This window comes from Triturus cristatus, chromosome 2_2, assembly GCF_964204655.1.
Source record: "Triturus cristatus chromosome 2_2, aTriCri1.1, whole genome shotgun sequence".
Classification (NCBI taxonomy): Eukaryota; Metazoa; Chordata; class Amphibia; order Caudata; family Salamandridae; genus Triturus; species Triturus cristatus.
This window is the reverse complement of record NC_140582.1, coordinates 1,057,271,396-1,057,291,341: the sequence shown is the minus strand read 5'-3', so window position 1 is coordinate 1,057,291,341 and position 19,946 is coordinate 1,057,271,396. Positions and strand designations below refer to the sequence as shown.

Here is a 19,946-nt window from a genome sequence, read left to right as displayed (position 1 = left end):
CTTTGGTCATACAGGCAATTAAATTCATCAGGGTGTTTGGCGCCTTGTCGGAGAAGAAGAATATTAGCTGGATGTCATCATCATAGGATATGATGTTGATTCCATGTGCGCGGATCATGTTGGCAAGTGGAGTCATCTAGGTGCGGAACAGAGTGGAATTCCGCAGAGAAGCTTATTGCAGTTTCTTAAGTGGGGCGGGTGGGCCAAGTGGTCAGGGTGGTCCACTGGGAGTTGGAAGGGGGAAGGAAGGTTGCGAGAGTGAAAATGTATGGTTGCAGCTCACTGTTGCGGATGTACACTCTTAAAAAATATAAAACATCATTAGGTTTCACATATTTACAACTGCATTAATTTTACTTATTTACAATATAAAATAAAGTTGAGCTATTTGCCCCAAAACACTGATATTCAATCAAGTGCTGAAACCAGAATTAGAACCCAGATCCTTGGGCTAAATGTTTGTAGCTTACCCACACTAGTCAACATCCCTTTTCAGAAATATAGTTGCTAATTCTAATATTCTAATGGCTAAATGGCAAAAAACTAAATCATAGATGGGGATGAAACATTTCCTATACAATTCTTATTTTTCTGCTTCATGGATAGTCTTGTCAACCTAATCTAGGAGTGGTGACATGCATGACTTTAAAGTACTAACTATGCCCCTTTGTCACCATTCCATGTTAATAGAATCTATGGACATTAAAACACCTAAACTGAGGTATTTCCCTGTTTTTTTTTACTTTCTGCATTTTTTGCAATTTGTTTTTAAAGGCACCACTAAATGTATCCTTAACTCCCATCAAACACCCGTTTGAAACACCTCTTTTTTCCGCATATAGCCAGACCAACAGACAGACGGAGATACGATTATAAAGACTTGCGTTTTTACTGGGGCACATATAACTTCTCATATGTTTAGAGTTCTAGATCTCATTTTAATAATAGAAGATAATGCAAATATAAAATAAACATTTTGTTCAGCATGAATGTAAGTTTAATGCTCTGGAACGAGTGAATGTTGTTCAAGCTTTGCAAAGATTCAATAAATAAGTATCTTTAAGGAATGAAATGGAATGCTGCAAGAAATAATATACACCCTACTGCAAGGTACAGTATGTGGCCTACTGGTTGGTCGACGGTTCTGCACAGTAGAATCATGCAGCAGTTTATGGGATACACCATGCCCTTCAACACCTGTCAAAACTACTACTACTGAGAGTATTATGCAAACGGTCTCAATCATATAGTTCAAAAGACCAAACATTCAACATATGTAGCTTGAAAAAATATTGCTTTGTAAACAAAAGGTTTGCCAAAAAATGGATTTGAAAATGTTAAGATATTTATAGTAGTTTAATTATGGGCAGGGAGATGGCCAGGGTTAGGGTGCAATCTAGGGTTTAGAAAGAGTTAATGTTAGCGTGAGGATTAGCTTTAGGATAAGTGTTACTTTAATGGAGGATGTTGAGGTTTGGTCTTGGAATAAAGTGAGGGGTAGGTTTCGTTTGTGGATTATGCTTAATTTTAGGATTATGGACCGACTAAAGTATGAGGTGGGGTAATTTTAGTGTTAGGCAGGGTGGGTCAGAGTACTTTCAGCATTGCACGAGTGATAGAGTTAGCATTAGCAGCAGATGGCTCATCTTAGGGGACCTTGCATCACTGGTGTTACCTTTAGAAACAAAATGCATTACTTGAAAATTGAAAAAGTTTCAAACTTTTTGCTTTCAAAGTAGCTGCCAATCACCTTTTTTATGGTCAACCTTGGCAGCAATGGGCTTTGGTTCCCAGATGCTGGGTAGAATTCAGGCTCTGTATCACAACCTGTAAACGCAGACGGACAACGGTGGCCTGATCTTTAGAAATAAAGAGGGGAAAACGGCAGGGATGTCCTTTGTCCCAATTACTATTCGTGCTGTATCTTGAACATATCTGCACCGTCTGAAGAAGTCAAGGCAATTGGCTCCCCGGAGGATTAATGCTTTAACGTACAGCATAGCTGCTTATGCAGATAACATGGCAGTGTTCACATCCATATCCATGGTAGCGATTGAGCATGAAGCTCAGATATTTGGGGCACTTTCTGGATATAAGCTCAATAGATCTAAGATGCTAATTCTCTTTAACAAGCCTAGTCCGGAAGGTGATAAGAGATATGTGGAAACAGCACAATATCTGGGAGTTTTGCCATGACTGGACTGGGAACAGCAACCAGCCCTGGCAGACTGCTGCTCGGGCAAGCCTCGGGAGCAAGGGGGGGGGGGGGGTTGCTAGTGAGAAGCACCGCTCCCGCTTTTGTTACAGGGGGCCAATATATAAAACCCGCTCCCAGTAACAGAATCGGCCCCCACTCCTCCGGCCTACTGGGCAAACACCTGGTGCCCGCTACGGCCAGACCAGCCCTGAGTTTGGCTCTCTCCGGTGGTCAAAGATATAGAGCCATTAAATTACGAACCTGATTTGGCTAAATCTAGGCACCTATTTGAGCAATGGAACAGTTTACCAGTAGGTCTTAAGGGACTTTGTGACCTGATCAAAATGGTGATCCTGCCTAAATTCATATATCTATTTTGAGCTATTCTTTTATATTTAAAAGTGGCTTTCTTCTCTCGGGTCGAAAGGTCTTGGGCCTAGTTCATTCAGGAATTTAAGCGCTCGCCCCGCGCAATATGGATCTTACAACTACCGAAAGATAAAGGAGGGTGGTCGCTTTCAAGTTTAAAGTATAATTTTTCATCTACTATCTCGGAGCATATGTCTAGTAATAATACATCATAAGTCCTGGCACTTGCGGTCTCTGTATTTTGAAGTTGGCCCAAGGGTAAAGTTTCACGATCGGTCTTATTGCAAGCGTACTTGGTTTAAGACTCGCCTGGTGTATTACCTGGTGTGGCAAAGTTTGAGGTCTAAACTTTCAATTGCTCCTCTCACTCATTATACGTCTTTATGGTTTAGTCCAGAGTTGATCTCTTTTTCTAATGATTTGCACACGGTAGACTGGTCTAGTTCGCGCCTGCAATCGGTAGGTCAGCTGTTCATAGCACATCAGGTCTTATCCTTTTCGGATTTAGTTACATGATTTGCGGTTCTGGGCACAGTTTTTTTTTTAAAGTATATACAGATTAAAAATGTCTTTAACAAGCAAGTTACATAGCACACTCTGAACCGATTATTCAACTGGGGATGTCAGACTATTTCGGAATGCTTCAGATGTGTTAAGGTGAGCGCAGACAGTATGCATATTTTGTACTCGTGAGGCGCATCGCATCGCATCAATATTGGCTGGGGTTCTGTGAGGAGATTTCTAGGGTTACTGTAAGTCGTACTTATCCGTCCGCTCTGCTGATCACTTTTGTTACATCGCATGAAGTCCCCTTGAATTTGAAAGGTATGTTTTTTTTACGATTCTAATGGCTAGAATTCTGGCCGTGCGTTTTTGGCTTGACCCGACCCCTCCATTGGCCATTTCCTGGTTTAAACAGTTCTTGTATATTTCTAGGCTAGTTTGTCAAGGAGGATCCTGCAAGGAAATATTGAAGACAAATGTGGCCAGTGTGGCTTTGGATGCTGTGGTCGGAAGGGTTGGGAGTCCGTGGAGTATCCATGCCTGTACTCCCTTGATCTTCCCTCAATCATGTGGTTGCTTGCCTCTCTTCTGTTATACTGACATTTTGACATTGTTTTTGTTTTCTTATTTGTGTGATATGGTGTCACCATTCAGTTACATCAAATCTGGAAAAGTGTAAGATAATTAAATAAAAATCCTTAAAAACAAAATAGTTTGAGGGGGCCAAAACTAAATTTGCGAATAAGGCACGTGGACTCCTACCCACACTGAGCTAAGTAGTAAGTCGAGAAGAGGTCCTCTATCCACTGATAATCTTATCGGGTCATCCTCATAGTTTAATAAATCAAGTTTGAACAATATTTGCAGGTTTGCAGTTCCACAGCTCATGTAAAATAGACCGGAATGTACAATTACCTTTAGCACACGGTTTGCACAGGAACGCGCCGGTTTCGTTAGCAAAAGAGCCCGGCTGACAGGAGAGGCAGGCTGAGCTGCTGGTGGCGCTGCGAAAAAAACAAACACCAGCCTGTCAGTCACTGTGAACGTCGAAGAGTCGCGCTGTTCCTCAGGCAATATTTACTGTCCATGTGCCCACAAAGGCTGGTTCATGAAAGGCGCTTTGTGGGCCGCTCTCCTCCATACTCACATTTTGAAAACAAGTACATAGCTGTCATACGAGTCTTTTTCAAAGCGTAAACACCGCCCTCCGGCGACAGGAGTCCCTGCCTTCTCTCAGAAGTGCAATCAAATATAGCACATTTCCCCAAGCAATACGCTGTTGGTAAGTCACGTGGAGTGAAGTCTTACACAGTAATTTATACATTTAAGGGAGTGGAAGAGTTATTTACCTAGTTGTTGCAAGTAGTTTGCGTACAGGCATGTGAATATCTATTCATACAAATACACAGTGTTGGGAGAAAGACCTCTAAGGAGTGGATTCAAAAAAGTTGCTGTAGTATTTTTTTGAGTTTTCTTAACGTACAAAACAGCAATAAAGATTGCATTTCAACCGGTGCATTACGTAATCTTCCTGTTAGCACTGTTACACAGAAAATGCAATATGAGACGGGGAGGAAAGAAGTGGGAGGGTGGTAAAGGGAGCAAGAGGGGAATGGAATAAAGGAGGGAGAAGGCAGCCAAAAGAGTAACCAATAACATTGCCACTCAGTGAAATCCACCTCATGTTAGATGATGACATCTGCATCAGTGGCGGCTGGTGACATTTGAAAGTGGTGAGGCGTAAAATTATCACAGTACTGCACCGAGGCGAGCGAGCGTAGCGAGCGAGCCTAAACAACCTACGGGTGGTTTCGGGGGTTCTCCCCCGAGAAAACTTTGAAAAGATTGTGAATAAATGTAGCATTTTCAAGCAAATATGAGGAAGCAGGAAGGTTAATAATGCAATACAGTCTCTTTCTAAATGTTATCACTCCCAAAAAGTGCTTTTCTTCCATGTAATGTCCCTTTGATGGGAAGAGGAGGTTTCTAAGCAAGTTACTCTACTCGGGCTCCCTCTGTGCGAGCCTTCAGGGAGAAACCCTCTTCATTACTACCTCCACCTGACCCCTGACTCTGCAGTGCACTCCCTTACAGGCTTGATTATCCACTTTTCTACCACCCCTCTCCATTACACCTTATCTCACAGCTGACCTTGGGCCCCAGCCCCATATCATTCACTTTCATTATTCCCCGTAAAAAACAATAGTAAAGTCACCTTCAAACTTGAAACACTGAATATAGCAGTAAATGTAATTAGCATGCATGCTAAAGTATGCTCCACAGTTGTCCTAATCACCTGACCATTAATTAAATAAACAAAAACAGAAAGGCCATGACAGGGCCGGTTTTAGTGCTGGTGCAAAAGTCTTTCTGACCTCTTTCTCTGTAGATAACTTAACAACCACCCTCCACCAGTGCCCCTCATCTCTCCGTAGCTCCCCCACAATCCATGACCTTCTCTTCAGATTCCCTCACTGCCACCCTCCACCAGCGCCCCTCATCTCTCTGTAGTTCCCCCACCCCATAACCTCCTACTCGGCTTCCCTCACTGCCACCCTCCACTAGTGCCTCTCATTTCTCTATAGCCCCCCCACCCATGACCTCCTCCTCAGATTTCCTCACTGCCAGCCTCCACCAGTGCCCCTCATCTCTCTGTAGTTTCCCCCACCCCGTGACTTCCTCCTCTGATTCCCTCACTGCCACCCTCCACCAGTGCCACTCATCTGTCTGTAGTTCCCCTCCACCCCATGACCTCCTCCTCAGTTTCCCTCACTGCCACGCCACCCTTCACTAGTGCCCCTCATCTCTCTGTAGTTCCCCCACCTCATGACCTCCTCCTCGGCTTCCCTCACTCACTGCCACTCTGTACTAGTGCCCCTCATCTCTCTGTAGTTCCCCCCACCCCGTGACCTCCTGCTCTGACTCCCTCGCTGCCACCCGGCACCAGCACCCTTCATTTCTCCGTAGCTCCCCCCCACCCCATGACCTCTTCCTGGGATTCCCTCACTGCCACCCTCCACTAGTGCCCCTCATCTCTCTGTTACCCCTCTCTCATATCCATTCCATTATTTGTATAGCGCTACTCATATGAGTGTAGGGTGTCACAGCACGTTACATAACAGCACACATTATACAGAGACAAATCGGTTTACGCGGAATGTCACATAAACAAATGAGGATTACAAGGTGTAGAAATCACGTCATACATACTGGTGGGCAATATATTTTACGGGGGTTTGGTCTGGAAAAGCACAAACTCAGGATTTAAAGAGTACTCCAGTGGTTGGGGGATGGCTTTACTGATATAAATGTATATTTGCCCGAACAAACTCTTTTTAGTAGAATAATGAAAGAATGGAGAAGTTCTAACTATATCAGAACACAAAAAAATGAAGTTTGTAGGCAGCTCTTTGATGACAGTTCACTGGTCACTGTCCTATGTTAGGATAGTAACTTCTGAACTACAAGTAACACAAGTATCTCTGAGACAGACGCAGTAAACCACTGAGCTATTCCCATAAAATTCAGTTTATCTGCATTTAAAAATTACCAACAGACAAATGGTTGCCCTCCTCTTATTGAAAGCCTGTGTTTATTAGGATCAAAGACAGTCAGCATCAGCGCTTCTATAAGGCAAAGGCTGGCTGCTGGTGGCGCGTTTTATCACAGAAATAACCCCAGTGAAAGAATCAAAACACAACTCGCACTACACCGTGTAGTGCGAGTTGTGTTTTGATTCTTTCACTGGGGTTATTTCTGTGATAAAACGCGCCACCAGCACACCACAGTGCAAACAAAGTACTTTAAAAATAAAAAGACGGAATGCAGAGCGCACACACCGTGTGCTCTTCAACACCCACCCAACACCATACACATCGAGCACCACACAACAGTTGCGGGCGGCGGGCATGACTGGGGGGGGGGGTGGGTGGGGGTTTAATTTAATGATAAAACTTACCAGGCATCTCCTCCTCCTCCAGTGAGTCCAGTCCCGAGTTGCATCACGTCCCCTCTGCCACGTGGTGGACCATGGAACAAACTTCTCCCAGCTCTTTCTTTTGCCGCTCAACAGGAAATACCAACTGCCAAATCAGGAGACTGGATGCGACGGGGGGGCGGGCGGCTAGCATTTGATAGGGCATGGGGCGCCCGAGCAGGAGCCTATCTCCAGACTCCTACACTACACTAGGCATGCGCAGCATGCCTAATGCTTTGTCAATGTGAGTGAGGGGCTTTGCTCCTCTCTCACATGAGCAGGCAGTCCATCTAGACTCCTGCTATCGCCTGCGTGCGCTGTGCCTTGACACATGCGCACTTTCACCCCTGAAGCACAGGCCGGCCCGGAAATGTAAACAGACGAATTGTAAAAGCGGTCAATTCGTCTGCTTACATTCCTGTTGGCCGAACTGCAACTGTGAGCAGTTTCTTTTGTAGGGCGCTGCCCCAACGCCCCTAATGGACCATCCGCCACTGATCTGCATTGAGCACATCTATCGAGGGTGTCTGTCAGGCATAGTGGGGCTTACGGGCAGGAGACGTGACTCGGAGCATGGATGCAGACTGTAGAGGGCTGTCGTGTCACAGTGGACGCTCGGTCGAGTCGCCAAGCGATCTAAGATGGCTTGTCAGGGGGGCCCAACTGACCTTGGGGCGGGAGCGGACTGGCGTCAACTCCCATAACCCATCCAGCAGTTTTTGGCACAGGGCCGCATCATGGAGGCACGCGTTCCTCGTGGGAGCCTGTAGCCTGCTCCAATGCATCGCCACCCTACGCTTGACCAGCAGCAGTACAGTCAGCCAGCCGCCCTCAAGGAAAGTCTCTCTGACGCAGCCCAATAGGGAGACAATGGGCAAGCGGTCAAGGGCATTGCCTGTAATGCTAGTGATGTGCCTAAACACCTTTACCCAAAAGGCATGGATTTCAGGACACATGGAGGTCAGCCGACCAAAGCGGTCAAGCGAAGGCAAACCTGATTAGCGAGCTCCGCTGCACGCCAGTGTAAATGTGCATGATTAGTCTTTGTGGGGAGGGGTTAGTGAGCTTGTCTTCAATACCGTAAACACAAGGGGGCGAGTAGGAGGTAAGCTTTAACTAGTGGAGGTGTGACCTCATTCCAGCCTCCAAGACTGCAGGAATCAATGGATGTCCTGGGATGGGGAACATAGGTGGGGCAAGTGTGCTCCTTTTCGCAGCTTGTTCCACGCCCAGATCGTGCATGCCTCCATATCCACCTGTCGCCGTGCTTTGCGGGTGGGGCATAAAGCCCGGTCTGTAGCGGGCACAGAGATTACGTGATCCACCTCGGGCGTGTGGGGCTGAAACTGAATTGGGGGCAGCCAGAAATGCAAAGTGTGCCTTTACGCTAAGAAAATAAAGGTCCCTATCAGGTGCACCGCGGCCACCCTGTTCAATAGGGCTTTTGGGGTGGGGGGGCGACCAGCGGGAGGCCTGTAAAACCCAAGAGTTTTTGGGTTGGGAGGGGGGTGCAGCCGGACCCGGGGGGCTGTTTGGGCTTTTTTGGACTGTCTTGGGCTGGTTTTGGGCTTGGGGGCTTTATAGCCGGCCATTTCGGGTCGCGAGCCAGCATTTTGGTGGTCGTGACACGACAGCCGGTTCTAGGGAGGCTCTGGGCTTTTTGGTTTGGTTAGGGCCTTTGCGTGGTTGGCGGTTGTGCCATTGGTTGGGCATCGCAGATTTCGTGGCAGCGGGAGCTTTGGGCAACAGCGGCGTTTACCTGCCAGGGAGCCTTCGCAGGCCAGAGATGGCGCGTTTGGATGATCCCCGAGTCGTGGAGGCCATCCGTTTGCTTGAGGATGCGGGCTGCATTGATATATTGCGGCCCGACATGAAGGTGAGGTCCCTAAGGCGTGCCGCGAGTGGCGTCGCAGCAGCGGTGCTCGCCTGCGATCCGCTGTGGGCGCAGAAGCGCGTTCCAGCGGAGGCGGGGAGCAAGGCCACGTGGTACACGCGGCTGTGCCAGTCAAACGCCCGCAGGCGGGGAAGCGGGGCGTGGCAAAGAGGCCCATGTTGACATTCAAGGAAGGGGCGGTACGGCCTGAAGAGGTGCAGGGGACGCGGGGGGGGGGGGGGGGGGGGTTCGAGACACGGGCGAGTGGGGGTGGAAATCCCAAAAGGAAGCAGGGACTTAAGAGAGGTGCAGCAGCTCCAGGGCAGGGGCGGAGCAGCGGGGGGGGGGGAGGCGCCCGCCCCGGGGACCAGCGTCTACACCGGCACGGGGGACATTCGCCCGGGGCGGGTGGGAGGGTATCCTGGGGGGACGCTGTGGGGTGCGGTGGCGCAGGGGATAGTTTTAACTCCGGCATGTTGGACTCCACTTCTTTCTTTCGACAGGAATGCGTGGCGAGGTGGTCGGGAGAGCAGCATGCGGCTCCACTCCACCGAGGGGATGGGCCGGCTCTGCCTTATGCAGGTGTTCGCGCTCACATAAGGGACCTGGCGGTCGCGTCATACAGGAGGCAGGGCGGTAAGTCCCCACCAGCCTCACCCCGAAGGGTCGATGTGGCCACCGGGGACGGGGGCAGAGGTCCGTCAGTCCGGATCGGGTCCCAGAGGAGCGGCACACAGGGCGAAGGCGAGAGAGTGTAGATGTGGGAGAACTGCTGCGCACATGTAGGGAACGGGTGGGGCTGAGCAGGCTGGAGCCCGCAGAGTGCGGCCTAGGGCAAGAACACATGGGGCCAACAGGGCTGGAGTCCGAGGAGGGCGGGCCGTCACAGTTAGACTACGATGAGGAGAGCATGGAAGAAGGGGAAATACTTGAGCAAAGGCGGGAGGAGGGTCAGGATGGGGGGGGGGGAGCGGAGTAATGTTTTTCCTAGTTTTTTGCAGGGTGCGCACCAGAGACCCAAGGCGGATAGAGTAACGGCCTCTCCTGCTCAACTGGTTAGGCGGCGGGATCCGGTGCGGACGCCGACCTTGACGCCAGGTAAGGCACTGCACGAAGCGGGTCGGGCGGCGCCCCACAGGCCAGGGTATCGGTAGGCACGGATGCGTGGGGGGGGGAGCACGGGGGGGTGCATTTGAATAAAGGAACGTACGTGAGGGACACAGGGGTGGGGCCGGAAGACGCGGGTACAGATGGGAGTGGGTCCTCGGGCGACAAGGGGGACACCCAAGGAAGGTAAGGACGGGAAGGAGAGTCATGATGTCCCGGTACGCAAGCTGCCAGATATGGGCATTGCGAAGCCCTTGAGGGCACACTTGTCGAGGCCACCAAGGAGAAGATATGAAAGGGGGAGTATGTGGACATTTTGAAGCTCCTGCATCGCGAGCTGACGGCGAAAGAGGGGTCTAAGGAGAAAGAGCTGGAGCTGGCTAGGCGGCACAGGGTGCCCCTGAAAATTGAGAATTGGTCGGTGGGTTGATCTTTGCCAGTGTGTACTGTGACAAGTACCCGGAAAGGTCTGTTGCGCTTTTTAAATACATGGACGTAATACGGCGGGCGCAGGTCACATACGGGGGTTACGCTTGGTCGCATTATAATGAAGAGTTTCGAGCGCGTTTGTCCTGGGACCCGGAGGCAAAATGGGGGGAAATCGGTTTGGATCTCTACCAGCAGACCATGAGAGGGGCAAAGTTCAGCAAAACAATATACACAGCCAGTGGTTTACCGCTTGCACCTCGCCCCTTTCCAACCCGCCCCAACCGGGGTGGGGAGGGGCAGGGAGAGAATACAGTCGGTGCCACGGTGGGAGCATGTTAGGATTACAACAAGGGCGCTTGTGCAAGGCAATATTGCAAGTTCCAGCACAAAAGTTCCAAATGCGCAAAGCGCCACCCGGTGGTGCAATGCTTGGGGACGGGGGGCGGCAGCAGTCTGCGCCGACGGGGCAACAGTCAGGGGGCAGGGGTGGTAGGGGAGAACAGGGGGCTTTGGGAAAAGGCTCATACGCTTGTTAAACAGGACCGTCTGGAAACCTTCTTGGCGTCTTACCCACAGACCGAAGACGCAGGGCTGCTACAACAAGGGTTTCGGGAGGGTTTCCGGCTGGGGTACAAGGGTCCGTGGATCGCCGGTGGGCCGAAAATCTGAAATCTGCCAATGTGCATAAGGCGGTGGTTCGGGAAAAACTGGGCAAGGAGGTACGGGAGGGGCGGATGGCAGGCCCTTTTCGAGAGACCCCTATTCGGGACCCAATCATCTCCCCCATAGGTGTGGTGCCGAAGAATGATTCTGGTCAGTATCGACTGATTCAACATCTGTCCTGGCCAGAGGGGGCGTCGGTCAATGATTACATAGCGGCCGAACTGTCGTCGGTATCTTACTCCTCAGTGGATGTGGCGCGGTGTTTGGTTGCGACGGTGGGGACGGCCGCCCTAATGGCAAAATGTAAAAACAACAGTTGATGGACAGAATGCAGAACAATGTCATACATTCACCCCAGTACAGAGATCTGGGTCTAAATCCATCGTTTTTTTGCTCACCATGCCATTCCAGTTTGAAACCAGCCATATGCAAATCGGCCTTGACCCTGTGCCTCATGGGAACAGTCCAGCCCAAACTACCAAGCCAGGTCTTCCCTAGACAGGAAACAAACATCCTAGGACCGGTTTCGGGGTTTCACCCCTCTTCAGCCAGGATAGCTTGATTCCAGTGGCATGGAGCGCACGGGACTCACGTCTGAGCATACCCGTCCCACTCGGGGTGACAAATGCAAAAACAACAGTTGATGGACAGAATGCAGAATAATGTCATACATTCACCCGAGTACAGAGATCTGGGCCTAAATCCATCGTTTTTTTGCTCACCATGCCATTCCAGTTTGAACTCAGCTATATGCAAATCAGTCTTGATTGACCCTGTGCCTCATGGGAACAGTCCAGCCCGAACTGCCGGGCAGTTCGGGCTGGACTGTTCCCATGAGGCATAGGGTCAAGACTGATTTGCATATGGCCAGGTCTAAACTGGGGTGGCATGGTGAGCAAAAGAATGATGGATTTAACCCAGCTCTCTTGACTGGGGGTGAATGTTTTGATTTGTTCTGCATTCCATCCATCAATAGTTCTTTTTGCATTTGTCACCCCGAGTGGGACGGGTATGCTCAGACGTGAGTCCCGTGCTCTCCATGCCACTGGAATCAAGCTATCCTGGCTGAAGAGGGGTGAAACCCCGAAACCGGTCCTAGGATGTTTGTTTCCGGTCCAGGGTGGACCTGGGTTGGCAGTTCGGGCTGGACTGTTCCCATGAGGCACAGGATCAAGACTGATTTGCATATGGCCAGGTCTAAACTGGGGTGGCATGGTGAGCAAAAGAATGATGGATTTAACCCAGATCTCTTGACTTGGGGTGAATGTTTTGATTTGCTCTGCATTCCGTCCATCAATAGTTCTTTTTGCTAATGGCAAAATGTGACATCAAGTCAGCTTTCCGGCTTTTACCGGTGCACCCCGAGGATTACCAACGGCTGGGGATACAGTTTGACGGGTCCATCTTTGTCGACAAAGCGTTGCCCACGGGGTGTTCAATCTTGTGCGCTTTGTTTGAACGTTTCAGTACCTTTTTGCAGTGGATCTTTTCGTGGAGCACGGGCAAAGAGACAGTGATGCACTACCTGGATGACTTTTTCCTGGTGGGACTGCCCGGTTCGACACAAGGTCCCAGCACGGTGCTGTCATTTCTGGGAATAGAGCTAGACTCGGTGGCCATGGAGGCTTTGCGTGCCGAGTGGTACGGGCAGGACGCACGTTTAGCAGGTGTTGGGCGCACGTATATTGGAAGGATGGGTGCGAGAGAGGGGCGCCAAGGCACCTCCGCGCCGTCCCATCACAGTGGGTATTCTTATCGGCCTGATACGGCTCATGCCGAATATCTGCCGCAACCGGGAGGCGGCCACTTTGTTTTCCACACATGTCGTGGATGTATTTTGGGGCCTTTCGTGTGTCGAAACTAGTAGGGCCAAGGGGTAAGCAGGGGTTACGGTGGGGGGGAAGTTGAGTTCTGGTCCCGGGAGGTGGCATTTCTGTTACGGCGCTCGAAGACCGACCAACGGGGTGTGGGGAAGTGGGTGGTCATGGGACGGGTGGTAGATCGAGAGGTGTGCCCCGCGGTGTGGGGGGAGAAGTTGGCGTATGGGGAGAGTGCGGTGGCGGGGGAGGTTTTTCGCCAGACCAATGGAGGAAGGGTGACAGCGGCTCAGCTGCTTTGGGTTCTTCGGCACACCCTGCACGTCATGGGTAAGGACCCCAGACTTTTTGGGACGCACCCCTTTCGCATAGGTGCGGCGACGGATGCAGCACGGAGGGGGTGGGGGAGGTAGGAACATATGCGCTTGGGGCGGTAGAAATCGGACTGCTACAAGACGTACATCAGGTTGAGGGGTTGCGGGATGGAGGAGGAGGCATAATGTGCTGTCCCGTTGTCTTACATGTGTGTCTTTTCAGGTGCGGTGGTGGGGCCGGACGCAGCGGGATTGTCCATCCTCATCGTAGGACATTCTTTTGTGAAGCGAGCGGAGCATTCCAAATGGGATAAGCACAGGAATCTTAATTTAGAATTGGATCCTAGGCTTGTCCGTTGTCATTGGCAGGGAAAGGGGGGCATGAGGTGGCATGAGCTATTTCCGGCATTGAATCAGGTGGTCAGGGGGGGTATTTGTCCGGATGTCGTAGTCATTCATTTAGGAGAGAACGATCTGGTGCAATGCAAAGGCTTGGCGTTGTTGAAACAAATGAAGCGGGATTTGATGGAGATTCGGCAGCAATGGTCAGGTTGCCATATAATATGGTCGGAATTTATACCTAGGAGAATTCGGAGGGGGGCTGAGCAGACGACGGCCATAGATAGGGCGCGTAGGAAGATCAATAGGGACATGAGAATTTTTTGTGACAAGGAGGGATTTGAGAGGATGGAACACCCGGAGCTGCGTTATGCTGCAGTATATTTCTTTAGAGAGGATGGGGTTCATTTGTCCCGATATGGTATGGAATTGTACATAGTGCAGCTGAAGGAGGCTTTGGACAGGGCAATAGGGGTACACAGGTACCCGAAACGTCAGGATACCTAAAGGGGGGGGGGTCGAAGGTTGTCAGGGACGCCCTTCGAGTGGCGTTTTCCTTGGCTCATCCGTGATATAATGATGTATCGTTAGTTATGAAATAACAAATGAAGTTTACCTAGCTAGGTAGGTGTAGAGAAGTTAGGAATGGCAAGTTGTGTTTATAATTGTTGCGGGGGGGGGGGGGGAACAGGTTAGGGGAGGGGGTAAGGTAGGAAGACCATATGTAGTGAGGCTTAGTTTTGTACAGCACAGGCCAAGGGATTTGTATGTAAGGTGCACCGGTTTCCAATAAAGCTGCCTTTTTCACACCAATAAGCTAGTCTGTGGTCTATGCTGCCCCCCTTTTTGGCCCAATAGGGCTTTGGGGGGGAGGGAGGGGCGGCGGGCCAGCGGGAGGCCTGCCCCCCCGGGGGTTTTTGGGACAGGGGGCCAGCCGGACCCCGGGGGGCTGTTTGGGCTTGTTTGGGCTGTCTTGGGCTGGTTTTGGGGGCTTTATAGCCGGCCATTTCGCGGCGTGAGCCACCATTTTGTTGGGCGTGACACGACAGCCGATTCTAGGGAGGCTCTGGGCTTTTTGTTTTTCAACCCTCCCACCCTTGTTTCCCCCTTTTTCCTTTTTTTGGGTTTTTCTGTTTTTGGTTAGTCTATTCCGCTTTCAGTTGGGTTGTTCTTTTGGGAGTAGGTGCATCGGGGGGGGAAAGTTGTATGGGGTTGTTGCTGGAACAGGTGGGGGTGTGGTGCGCTATGCTGCTGGGGGGTGTTTTCCTAGGTCATTCGTTATATAGTGATGTATGGTTACAGTTATGAAAGAACATATGAAGTTTACCTAGTTAGGTAGGTGTAGAGAAGTTAGGAATGGCAAGTTGTGTTTATAATTGTTGCAGGGGGGAAAATGTTAGGGGAGGGGGTGGGGGTAAGGTAGGAAGACGATATTTAGTGAGGCTTAGTTTTGTATGGCACAGGCCAAGAGATTTGTATGTAAGGTGCACCTGTTTCCAATAAAGCGGCCTTTTTCACACGAATAAGCTAGTCTGTGGTCTGTGCTGCCCCCCCTTTTTGGCCCAAATAGAAGTGTGAGAATTTCCGAAGACATGAGAAGTTGCCCACCAGCCCAGGCTAATGAAACTAACTAGGACCAGAGTTGCCGGCGGAAGCAGGTCGTAAGAGGTAGGGGCAAATTAATACAAAAGATAAAGGAACTTGGAGAGGACCACCATTTTAGCTTCTACCATATAGGAACCTGATCTTCAAGCCAAGGAATCAGTCTGCAGCAGTGCTTTAAATGGAAAAAAATAAGTGCAGGTACTCATTAAATTGAGTTGGGGCGTGGCTAGTGGGCAGGGTTAGAGGCGGGGTGAGATATCATGATAGAAGCACTTCTATTGAGTATTCATTTTTCCCCTGCATTGCCCTGGACAGTTGTCTCAAACTTTCCATATGTGCAGATTAACAGGTACATATGCTAATAAAGGGTGGTGTGAAGTACTTCTGGGAGCAATGCAAGGAGCTTCAAACCGTGAATGCAGCCAAGCCATCAACAGTACTATTAGCCCTTCCAGGCTAAGAATCAATGGGCACCAGGACGAGAGAGACTGGCATAGCATCATTAATAACAAGTATTAGACGCATTTCTTTTCAAATACCTCCTGGGTGTCCTGATTCCCTTCCTCTCTGATTTAGTTTTCTCTCACACACAAACATACACACAACCAGGCAAACGCACACAAACAAGCAGACAAATACTCTCTATCAATCTTCACATCTCTAATCTCGCAATCCCTCCCCCACTCACTTCTCTCCCATTTGTATTGATTTCTCTTGCTGCCCCACTCTCTTTACCCCTAAGGTATTCTATAATCCTCTACTATCACTCTATTTCTAATCTGCCATCTCCGTGCCTCTGTTACACTTTCCATAGCTGTCTCAATCTCTTCTCCATCTCTGTCTGCACTTACCCTTTATGTCTCTTTTTTCCCACCCTTTAAACTCTCCTCTGCTCCTCACATCTCTGGCCCCTCACTCTTTACCTTTGTTCACTCCATTCTCCTTCCTCTTCCCTCGGCAGAAGGCCACACGGCCGGAGAGCTTGCAGTGGCAGACAGTGCGCACTGCAGGGTCGTGAGCATGGGCATAGTCCAGTAGGGCAGAGGTCAGGGGAAGAACAATACTGGCCTCTGATGGGCAGGTCAGTAGACGACCTCCCACCTCACCTGGGCTCCAGGCAGGCCGCATAGGCCATCTCCACCACCTCATCTCCGTCAATGTTCCAGCAGGTAGACAGGGGTGGGGGTGGAATTGCAGGAGCAAGTGAGTCAGGCCTCAGTGGGAGGCCAAGTGTTTAATGGCACGGTCACTTATGCAGGCTCTCTTCCCTCCCACCCATTCAGGCTGCACACATCACTGTGCCCCTGGCAGCCGATGTCCAATACACTAACAACAAGACAACCCTGCATGGAGGCCAGGCAGTTGAGGACAGCGAGAGCTTCTGGAGCAGATGCCCACTTACGTCTGCGGCAGGCCTCTAGCAGGCGCCAAAACGGAAAACATGCTGCTAAATAAACGGACCACAGCTGGCCCTCAGGCATAGGTCCAGTGCCCATCTGATCAATCAGAGTACCGGTACTCTCCTTGGCACTAGAAAAGTGCCGGTACTCAGCTTGGTAAAAACAAGAAGAGCCGGTACTCAGTACCTGTGTGTACCGGCCCATTTAAAGCACTGGTCTGCAGTAATTGTCTCACCACAGCTCGTCCGTGTTTCAGTTAAGCCAGATCCTCAAATATCGAACCAAGTCAGTGGCCCACTTTAGGGGAAAATTAGGAACAAAAATGTGCGTAGTATTGGTGAGCCGGAATAATATAGACTTTGCCCAGTCGATGGTGTTGCCCGCTATGCCGCCAAATCGAATAAACTACTGAAGGAGCGGATCTAAGTTTTCGGATGGAGCATATATGTATAAAGTAACGTCATCCGCGTACATGGAAACAAGGACATGCCTGGGTTGGAAGGCAAGGCCCGGTGCAAATGGTGATGCCGCAGCCGGACCTCAACTGGATTCATTGCAATATTGAAGACAATGGGGGACAGCAGGCAATTCTGGCGCATGTGCCCTGGGTGACTGGGAAGGAAGGTGCGATCGTACCATTGATCCGTAGGCATGCAACTAGCAAGGTGTAAAGCAGGCAGACTGAATGAATGAATTTGTGATCCACACCAAGGCGCTCAAGAAGATGAAAAAGATAGGGCTATTCAAAGACATTGGAGGCGTCAAGGAATTCACAGCAGCCTGCAGGTTGGGGTCTGTTGTGTGAAGGATGGCAAAAAGGTGCAGAGGTTGTGGGTTGGGGACCATCATGGGACAAATCCAGATTGATCTAGGCGGATTATATGAGGTAGGAGAGGTAGGAGTTGTGAGGCAATGAATTTTGCCAGGATCTTATTGTCAATATTTAACATGGAATGTGGTCTGTAAAAACACATGGTTTAGGTTCTTTGTCGGGTTTCAGGGTGGTCATGATAAGGGCCTTACGCAGTGAAGGAGGGAGGACAACAGTTTGCACAGATTCCACATACATATCAAGGAGTTGGTGGGGGGGGGCAGCAGGGACACAAATTCCTTATAAAAAGCTGATGGAAGGACGTCAAGGCCAGGGACCTCGTCTCTGGGCAATCGAGTAATAACCCAAGCGATCTTCTCTACCGTGAGGGGCTCATTCAAAAAGGGGCAATGGCCCTCCTCTAACCATAGGAGCTGCACAGAGTCTAAATAGGGTGCCTAGTCGGGAGGGGGGGAGTGGTTGGGAGGTGGAGTACAGAGTAGCATAGAAATCAACCATGGTTCATTGGACTGCCTCATTTCCCATCTGTATGTTTTGATGGTCATCAAATAAGTCGAACACATAGTCACTCGCCCAGGGTTTACATAGCAGACCAGCCAAGGTCTTGCCTGTCCTTTCCCCCTCACCGTAGGTGTCTAGCCTGAGCCTCTCTTCCCAAGTAATGGGGCTCTCGAAGCGCCTCCACCTCATACCCCGCAAGTTTACTGCGAATAGACGCAAGAAGGCCTGTCCCGCCAGTGTCAAAATATTGGAGTTCTAAGGATCGAATATTCACTTCCAGATGGGACAGAGTTGCCCAGATTGTTAACACCCCATCCTGTTAGAATTAGGTAAGAGAGAGAAGATCGTATGATTTTAGGAAATGTTTGTTTATAAAGAATACCGCTCATGTGAACTTTTCGTCTATCGTAAATGTGCTCGATGTAATTGTAGTGTGTCCAGTGATAAGTAATTATTTTGCGGTTTTGCACATTTATTTAGTGAAGTAGAGAAGAAAATTGTGTACAAAGCATTGGAAAAGCAACTGAAATAGTTTTTGAATAGTTGAACTAAAGATAAACCTGATTTAGTTATGACTTTGCATTAGACGTGCTTGTCAGTAAGTATTTGATAATTTGAGCGATATACGGGTTGTTGATAATTTGAGCGATATACAGGTTGTATGGGGTTATTTTAAAGGAGGACCGTGTGTGTGGAATAGGCAGTCCTAATGGTTTGCAAGCAAAAGTGAGCACAGGCTAACTTTGCAACCATATTAAGTGCAATTTAAAACAGAAAAGGGCATATGACAATATGAATTAATTCATTATGAACAGCATCATTTATGTGTGAAATGGAATGGCTATTATATTAAGACAACGTTTTTTTTCCCTCTACGGTAAATACGTAGTCTACCAACATTTTGTTTTCAGTTAAAGTAATGCATGTGTAATGGAATAAACGGAATATATGTTGTTACTACGCATTCCGTTGCAACGCATGCCTTTACCACGCATGTGTTACAACGGAATGTTTTTTCTATGCATTGCCTTTACCTCGATTTCTCCTTTACCCCGCTTTTTCTTTTTTTTGGGGGGGGGGGGGGGGGCGGGGGAAGAACAAGCCCTCTTTCTTTTTTTTTTTGCCTTTTTCTTAGGTCTTCGCCGACACTAAAAAAAGGACTGACGCATTTTTTCAGATGAGGAAGACGTTGTTCCGTGATGACGTTGCTTGCGTGGTAAAGACGGTCGTTGAAGCATTACGCGTTGTGAAGATGTTTACGAGGTAAGTGTACCGTTGTAAACGTAACACGTAGAAAATGCTTCATGGTAAAGGCTGTTTCCCCTATAAACAAGAATGGAACTTTTAGTGCGTCCATAAAACAAGTCGGTTATGGGAGCCACAAATAGTAAATAAACACTGTTCACACTCTTGACTGCCTTTTGTGTGTATGCGGGTTGGCGGGTTGAGATGTTTTGTCGGGGTGAAGGCATCGGAGGCATAAATAGTGAGGCATTGCAAACAAATAGTGATCAATTTCTGCAAAACAGTCAGTCATCGGAGGCATAAATAGTACATCATTTTTAAAAAGCTGTTCAGTTCTTGTCTGCCTCCTGTGTGCATGCGGGTGGGGGTACGGGGGGTTGAGATGGGTTGTCGGGGAAAAGGCAGCGTAGTTAAAAAATAATGAATAAATTGTGCATAAAAGATATCTGTCATCGGAGCCAGAAATTAGTGTGTATTAAAAAACACACAATGCAATCTCTAAATGAACACACACAGGGAACAAAGAAAGCTCCAAATGCACGCACGCAGCCAAGCAATGTAAACGGTACAAAAAATAAAAAAAAAGTTAAAATCAACAACAAGGATGATTAGTTAGGCGACAGGAAACTGATAAGAGACACATAAGGGAGAACAGGCTACAACCAATAGGAAGTGAGGAAAGCAAACTGGCAAGCACACGGACCAATAAGAACTGAAGGTGGGATGCAAGTTCCTTTTAAGATATATTAAAAACAATAGATTTTGCAAGCGCTGT

General features: G+C 49.1%; 1 protein-coding gene across 1 annotated transcript in view; it reads right to left on the bottom strand.

The window, feature by feature from the left end:
- Nucleotides 1-19,946, bottom strand: part of LOC146863144 (uncharacterized) — a 607,219-nt gene that overhangs the window by 156,363 nt on the left and 430,910 nt on the right. Inside the window, exon 4 of the mRNA XM_085642558.1 lies at nucleotides 3,986-4,074. Coding sequence (XP_085498684.1) covers nucleotides 3,986-4,074 — 89 coding nt within the window. The remainder of the gene's footprint in view (nucleotides 1-3,985; nucleotides 4,075-19,946) is intronic.